General features: G+C 39.2%; 1 protein-coding gene across 1 annotated transcript; it reads left to right on the top strand.

The window, feature by feature from the left end:
• The first annotated feature begins 1,014 nt into the window (after nt 1-1,014).
• CD24 (CD24 molecule) lies at nt 1,015-7,610 on the top strand. The gene is made up of 2 exons (XM_034409099.2): nt 1,015-1,172; nt 6,144-7,610. Exons 1-2 carry the CDS (start codon nt 1,104-1,106, stop codon nt 6,300-6,302), a joined length of 228 nt encoding a protein of 75 aa, XP_034264990.1. The 5' UTR covers nt 1,015-1,103; the 3' UTR covers nt 6,303-7,610.
• The last annotated feature ends 377 nt before the right edge of the window (nt 7,611-7,987 follow it).

Raw genomic sequence — 7,987 nt, 5'->3', positions numbered from 1 at the left:
TCCATGGAGAGGGACCAGTTACCAGGCTAGGTGGCTCAGTGGCTAAGATGCTGAGCTTGTTGAATCCCTAGGATGTCTCCTGAGTGAGCAGAGGGTTGAACTAGATGACCTCCAAGACCCCTTCCAACTCTGTTAGTTATTTTTTTCAAAGTGAATTAGATTCCCTCCAAAGAAATAACATCATGCTTTTTTGTTTGCTTCCATTTTTGTATAGTAGGGACTCAAGGGGAGTAGGGAAAGTAGTCTTCTAGAAAGGAAAGTTGATTGGAATCTGAATTCATCGAAGTTTAGAGGAATCTGAACTCATCATTTAGATGAATTTGAATTCATCAAAGTTTAGGCACCAAGGCTGCTCCCTTGGGATGACCTCAGTGGTGAAATCCAATTATTTTTTACTACCGGTTCTGTGGGCGTGGCTTGGTGGGCATGGCAGGGGAAGGATACCACAAAATCTCCATTCCCACCCCACTCTGGGGCCAGTCAGAGGTGGTATTTGCCAGTTCTCCAAACTGTTCAAAATTTCCGCTACCGGTTCTCCAGAACCTGTCAGAACCTGCTGGATTTCACCCCTGGATGACCTAGAGGTCTTCCCAAGTTATACATAACTATCCTTCTAGGAGGAGGAGAAAGAACGCGAGAGATGTGACTGTAAAAGCAGGATTCCGGAGCATGGGCAGGGTCCCCCCCCCGTCCCCCCTTTCTCTTTCCAGAATCAAGTCGGTAAGAAAGCGGGAAGTCCGGCAGCTTTTGTATTGAAATTAAAGAACCCAGGAGCAACCCCAGCGTTCCTTTTCTCCCTCGTCTTCCCTGTTTAGCCACGCTGGTGTTTTTAATTTTCTTCGGCCAGGACGGAAAGGCGCGCTCCTGAACTGCGAAAGGGAGTCAGAGGAAGGGAAGGGGGGGAGGAGGAGGAGGGGTTGGGTGGGGGGCGTCCCAAAAACAGAGCGAAAAAAAAGGGAGGCGGGGGCGACGAGGCCCTGGACCCGCCCCCCTCACCCCGCCGCTTGGCGCGCGCATAAAAGCCGCCCGCCGCCTTTCAGTCGCTGCACCTCAGGAGAAGCATTTGCGGGGCGGGACGAGCGGCGCTCCCGGCACGAGCAGACATGGGCAGGGCGCTGGCTTGGCGGCTCGTCTTCGGGCTTTTTCTCCTGGCGCTGCTTTCACCCTCTCAGGTGAGCGCCCGAGCAAGCGAGCGATCGACCGCGAGGCCTCCCCAGCCGCCCGCCCGTCGCGGGTTCGCTTCCCTCCATGCCTCAGTAGCGGGACACCCCCCTCCCCTCCCCGGCCGAGAATAGGTGTAGGGGGGAAGCAGAGGACGTTTATTCTTATTACCGTTGCCACCATCTTCCTTAAGGGGCTCCTAGCCGAGTTTTGCTTGCCAGCCGCGCGCGCGAAGTTGCATTCATAAGTTGCAATGTTGAGCTGGGGAGGGGGCGCGCGCGGGGGGCGGGGAGATTATCCGACAGAGTTTATTTTTTAAGTTTCCAGATCGCGCTGAACCTTTTAAATGTGGCTTGGTTGGTTCGGGCGCAGCCAGTTGGGTAAACCTAGCCAGCTGTGGTTCATTCAGCAAACTGAATTTGAGCGTGGTTTAAATGGGATGTGTGGATGAATCCTGGAATTCCCTAACATAGTTTGGCAGATTTCCAGGCGCAATTCCAGCCTTTTGTTGCCTCCTTTTCCCAATTTCCTAGGAAGGGTTAAGCGTCGTCCCCGCTTCTGATCATTTTTTTTTTATTACAGAAAGTAAATTCTTTTGCATTTTTTTAAAAGAAGAAAACTTGGCACCCTTTAGTAAGGCTTCCTTTTGCAATTCTTTGTATGTCTGCTCAGAAATAAAAATCCCATTCAATTTTGACTAAGGTTAAATCGTTAGGAATTAGCGCTTGAATATTTTAATCTCAACCACTACTAGCTGGAGAAGGCAAAGTAACCCATATGCTACGCCGTTGAGGGGATAAAACTAGACTTCTTGTATAGTTTTGGGTAAAATAAAATTGTCTGTTGATTAAGCTGCAGTTGAATTGGAATAAAGTATCTGAAATGCCGGAGCAGTTTTAACAGTTTTGCAAAAGCTGCCAAGAGTGGCTTTTTAAAGTAACCATCTAAAATCAATGTGATATTATGCTATGTTCTGGGGAAACTTGAAAGTAGGAAAATGCAGTTACCTGACAAGTCTGTCATTTCCCTTTTCCTAAAAGGCTAGCAGCTGCTGCTTGGGAGGTCGGTAAAATGAGGATCCAGATTGTTGGGGGCAATGTGATAACTTTGTAAACAACTTAGAAAGGGTTGTAAAGCAGTATATAAGTCTAAGTGCTATTGCTATTGCTAGAGTAGAACTGCAGAACCATTCTAACTGAACTCAATACATAGTGGCTGGAGTAGCTGAGAATTGGAAAGTAACAAAACCTGCAGGCTATGTTTGTCCCCCCCCACCCCACCCCCCATGTTAGATTTTTTTGCTGTGTTGAAGAGTGTTTGCTGAGAGACCTCACTATTCTCTGTCAGACTTCTCTGTGGGTTTTATGTTCTATTCTCAGTGTATAATTTTGTGTACTGTACTTGAGTTGTGAGGAGATCCAGATTGGAAGGCAAAATGTAATTTAGACGTATGTGGGTATGTGGAAGACGAGCTGTGTCTTCTGTGACTGCCCTCTCTAACACTTTAGAAAGCTTGTGGTGCTCCAGACAGGTGAAATATATATATATATATTTCCAAATCCTATTTTGCTTTTTGAATTCAGACTTCTGCACAGCACTATTTTTTCAAGCAGTATACTGCTGGATACTGCTGTAGAAGCAGAGTTTCCCTCTTGTGAATTTTGGTATAGCAGATAGTTTAAGAATATGCGATTTTTATTAAATAAGCTTTCAAGTAATAACTTTCTAGAAATATATATGCTTTATCATGCCTTTCATTATTATTATTATGTATATCTTTGGAGAAATTTGGGAAGCCCTTTTCTGACTTGGTATTTTAAAAAAATCACAAGTTAGTACTTCTACAGACTCAGTTTCCATTGGAATTTTTGGATGAGATATAATTATTTGGCTCAATGTTAGAACAATAGAAGCAGTAGCAGGTTAATATTTTATGTAGCCAGTATCAAAAAGATGACGACATGCATTTCAGTCTTGTTACCTTGTAACAGCTTCGCAGACAGAGTTGAAGGCATGAGAAAGTGTTTGCTAAAGAAATAGCAAAGACTAAAACTGGAGTGAATATTTAGCAGAAATGAATACTTAAAAGGGGCTTTGGGGAAACATTTTGAGAAGAAATTGGAGTGGCTTGAAAAGTTTGATTATAAATCTGTAGGGTTTACTTTTTAGTTGTTAGATGATCTTGCAGCTTTTTGTGGCAGTGAATTTGTTACTTTAAGGGTCTAATAGAAAAAGCATTAAGCTTAACAACAGAGAATTTCCTTTGTAGTATGTAACAAAAATTATTTCCTTGAATATAATGCTTTCTATGTGCCGTATATCTTCCTGACTTCTGAAGTTGAAGCTTCCTGACTTCAACTTCACAGCTAACATATGTTAACTGTACATAGTGGTGTTGCTCTGTAAGTGTGAAATGCAACATAAGAACTTATTCTAAACAACCAGATTATACAGTAGAGAATTAAGTGGCAATCCTGCAAGTGCATTTTGCAGGTTGGAATTCCCTTTATTAAGGAAAAAATATCCTTGTGTGTAGGATTTCTGAAATTAAAATTTTAATGTGGGTAATATATGAGCAGATATGAATGCTGCCTCTTAAACTTGACTGGACTCGGTCAATGCTTATTGAGTATAAATTTTGAAACATATCTCCACTTGAAATGGATGGGGTGAAATTGACTTGATATATTAACATACATGATTTGGGGAATATTATGGTGGGCTTGCAATCACTATATTTCATCTATTGTTAATAGAAGTAGATATTCAAAACCTGCTGTGCTTTCCAATATGTTCTCAGCTGCCAGATGTACCAGATAGTCTTCATATAGTACATGAAGTCTGACATTGTTAGCCTGATGTAACTTGGTAAACTAAACTAAACAAAACTTGGTCTATTCTCTCCATAGACTGGGACAATCTTCACTCCTAGTGAGTGCCAGGGTAGGTCCACACAATTTTCAAAGCAACATTTGGGGGTGGTAGTGTTGATCCTTGCCTTCTTCCTATGATTGAGAAGGACTTGACCCAAGTCATCCACCTGCTTCATTCTTAAGACTGGACTGGAACTGTAGTGAGTAAGGAAGCTGTCCTTGATTGAGATATACAAGCTCTGTTGAGGTGTAAAGTCCAGTATATCCAGATAATATTCAGAAGTGGCTCAAATGAGTCTCTAGTACACTGAAATACATGGAGAAGAGCCTCATCTACCTAGTGGGGATGATTGGAATTCATATTCTTCTGGTTTCAAACCTGGTGCATTTTAACCACCATATCAAGTTGGCGTTGTAGTACAAAAGACTTGTGTATCAAAAATAGGTTACAAAGGTATTTTTGTGACCAGATTCACAAATTTCACAAACCTGTGATCTGTGCCTTATTGAATAAGACACAGTTGACTAGGTTCAGGCTACAAATTAAGCTGTAAATTGTAATAGTTGGGATCACAAAGCAAGTTGAGCCATAATCCAGCTTGGTTTAAAGGGGTGCTTTAGCTCAGTCAGCATACTCCTGCTTTTCTAATTCTATGCAACTTTTAAAAAAATTCTTGAAATAAACATTAGTGCTAAGCGACTGGAGACAGACAATGCATGCACTCAAATCTAATAGCAGATCTGAAAGTGTGGTATGTGCTTATCCCATTCATGTCATTATTTGAGCTACATAGTTTTTATGTTGTAGTCAGATTTCTAAAAGTCTTGTTGACTACATAGTAACCAAAACAAAAGAAATAATACCTGTGTCATGAAAATTATTTTAAGTAATTTCAAGGCCATTTCAAGTAATTTAAATTCCTAAAACATATTATTTCTTCTCTCTGTCATGGCATGCAGTAACCAGAACAAAAAATTAAATTGATTTCTTGTGCAATTTTAGCTCTGATCTTATAGTTATTTAATTACCGTTTCAGACTTTTCACCTTAAAAATCTTCCACTTTCCTAAAGTATCAATAATATCCAGCATTGTTAATGTGATTGTTTAATCAGAAATGTTAAATAAGCTGGAAATAAGGTTTTTCATATCTTGTAAGCCAAAATCAAACAAGCATGTTATGATGTAGTGTAATGTCTGAATCTAGTAGACTTCTTTGTAAACTCAACTGGAGTAAGAATGACAAACTATCAATTCTTCTATCTAAGATTAGCTCTAATAGCATTTTGATTTTCTGATAGCTAACTTTTTGATCTGGTCTCAGTAAAACCTTACAAAGTTAAAAAAGAAAAAATATGTTTCAGAGAAATTGTGATTTGATAGATGAGGAAGTATGGGGTATGGGTGTTTGGTATGTTGATATCAGAGTATTATTTCCAAGTTATCAGTAGACAGTGGTGGAATTCAAATTTTTATACTAATCGTTCTGTGGGCGTGGCTTGATGGGCATGGTGTGGCTTGGTGGGCATGGCTTGGGTGTGGCAGGGGAAGGATACTGCAAAATTCCCATTCCCTCCCCACTTCTGGGGGGAAGGATATTGCAAAATCTCCATTCCCACCCTGCTCTGGGATCAGCCAGAGGTGGTATTTTCTGATTCTCCGAACTACTCAAAATTTCCGCTACCGATTCTCCAGAACCTGCTGAATAGCACCCTGGGTGCTGGGCTGTGAGCTTTCATTCTAGCTGTTATGGAGTTCTTTCCTTATTGACCATTTGCCTCATCACTGATATATCGCAACAAAAATATTTTATATTGTTTGCTTAGCATATTACATATAGTAACATGTATTTTTATTACAATCCTATACTTGCTTATCTTGGAATAAGCTCCAGGGGCTTAAAGTTTACTTTTTAGGAAGGGCAGTGAAACACTATGTGGATGTGTATTCCACGATGAAATTTTAATAAAACAAACACTATCTTCACAATCACTCTACGTAGACTAATGAAATAACTTAGACCAATACATTATAAGCCCTGGAAGTCAGAATGAAAATGTGCTGATTGATTTTACAATCTTTTTTTTTTCTTCTTCTTTTGCCTATTTAGGGAGGAGAGAATAAAACAACTACTGATGCTCCGCACAATAATTCAAGTATGACTACTATGTCACTTAGCACAAACACCACCACCAAAGGACATGGAAATTATCTTCAGTCAACTACTGGCCTCCTCATACTCTCAGTCTCTCTCCTGTACTTTTGTTAAAGCTTCTGGTCTGGGAAAACAACATCCTTCCCTACCAAGTTCCCTAATTCATCTAAGATGGTGAGACCTTCGTATTCTGAGAATTATAAAAAACAACAACATGAAATACTTGTATCCAGCCAATACAGTTTAAGCAACAGTTCAGTCACAGATACCAATTTGACCAAGACTCTTGATAAGAATACCTGATGAATTGAATCAATCTTCCTTCAAAAATAATTTGATTCACAAGGCAGCCTGTGGATTCCAATATTCAACACTCATAAGAGAAATACAACTTGACAAGCCATGGATCATGTTTTCTGAGAGGAAAGAGTTGATAAAGCTATGCAAAATAAGGAGCTTAATTTAAAAATGACACTCATCCTCTAAGTTTATAAAACCATGAAAATAAAAATGAAAAAAGTGCCGAAGTGGTTTTTTTTCCCCTCAATTTAAGATCCAAGGATATCCAGCAGAAGTAATTCCATTCAGAATTTCACTTTGGAATTTTCTAATTATTCCATTGATTTAAAAAAAAATCTGTTATAAAGGTTCAAAATTGAAGTTTGCATAATTAAAAACCAATTGGAAAACATTTACTGTATTTTTTTCAATGTTATTAAAGCTGTAAGTGAACCAAATGCATCAGCAGAATAAGATATTTAAAATCTATTGTAAGAATATTTGCTAATAGCCAATATAAAATAAGTAATATGGAAATAAGGAATCAACTTACATAATTAAACTTGAATAGTTTTTCTTATAGCAGCCTCCTAAAAGTTTCTGGGGGTAATTTCTAAATGTCAGTTTTGGTGCAATTAGTGTTTATTTTATTCTTTCAATGAAACATCTTTGGGCAAATAATTTTATGTTGAGTGAAAATACACAATGTTTAAATCCTGAAATATTAATCCTTAAAGTGTGTATCTTTTAAAGGTTGAAACTGATATATTTGCACAAATTATTTCTAATGCAAAGTGTTCTGTACAGTAAGTAATTTGAACTAAAGCTGGTACTAAAATGTTATCCAAATGTTTGGCTCTTCAGAAATAATGGAAAGTCTTATAGACAGAACTACACCCATAGACAGTCTTGTTCACTTAGTATGTGTGATCATGGCTTTAAATGCACACTTCTCTCTTTGATTTAGTCATTTGCCCAGAGTCTGTATACATCCATTGCATTGTCAAGTACTTACATAATAAAACTTGGGGTGGGGGGGAGGGATGTATGCATTCCTTTTGTATTGAGTACACTGTTTGACTTCATGATTATGTGATTATGCTATAATTTTAAATCAAACTATGAATAAAACAATGGATCTAATTCTTGTACATTCTGGTTTTTTGATAATCAGATCTTTAATATCCTGCTAACAATGAGGGCAGAGCCTTCTCTAATTGAGTAACTGGATTCAAAAGGAACATTAAGTTCTATTCCTAATAATCTTGTCAGTGACCTTATACTCAACAGGATTTGCTTGCTTTGTTTAGGATAGTTCAACGGCTATGGATTGAATCTGGTGGCATCTCTTAGGCTGGGGACCAGAAGGTCTATTTTGGGGGTTCTTGCAGCTGTGAGAGGATGTCTGCATGTCCTAGAAAAAGATGCCTTTGCTTTAAGGGTTCGTTCCTATGTGCTTCAGTGCATTCATTTTTTGTAATCTCGCCTGAAAGGCCATGCAGCTCTAACACCCCTATCTA

The sequence above is a fragment of the Pantherophis guttatus genome, chromosome 1 (genome assembly GCF_059756535.1).
Source record: "Pantherophis guttatus breed Tessera chromosome 1, ASM5975653v1, whole genome shotgun sequence".
In the NCBI taxonomy this organism is placed as follows: Eukaryota; Metazoa; Chordata; class Lepidosauria; order Squamata; family Colubridae; genus Pantherophis; species Pantherophis guttatus.
Note: the sequence above shows the minus strand (reverse complement) of the source record. Positions and strands in the feature narration are given on the sequence as shown.

Bases quoted from the DNA above. Each gene is read 5' to 3' on its own strand.
- CD24 (XM_034409099.2), top strand. From the start codon at position 1,104: ATGGGCAGGGCGCTGGCTTGGCGGCTCGTCTTCGGGCTTTTTCTCCTG. The intron at 1,173-6,143 runs GTGAGCGCCCGA...TTGCCTATTTAG, and splicing joins CGCTGCTTTCACCCTCTCAG to GGAGGAGAGAATAAAACAAC.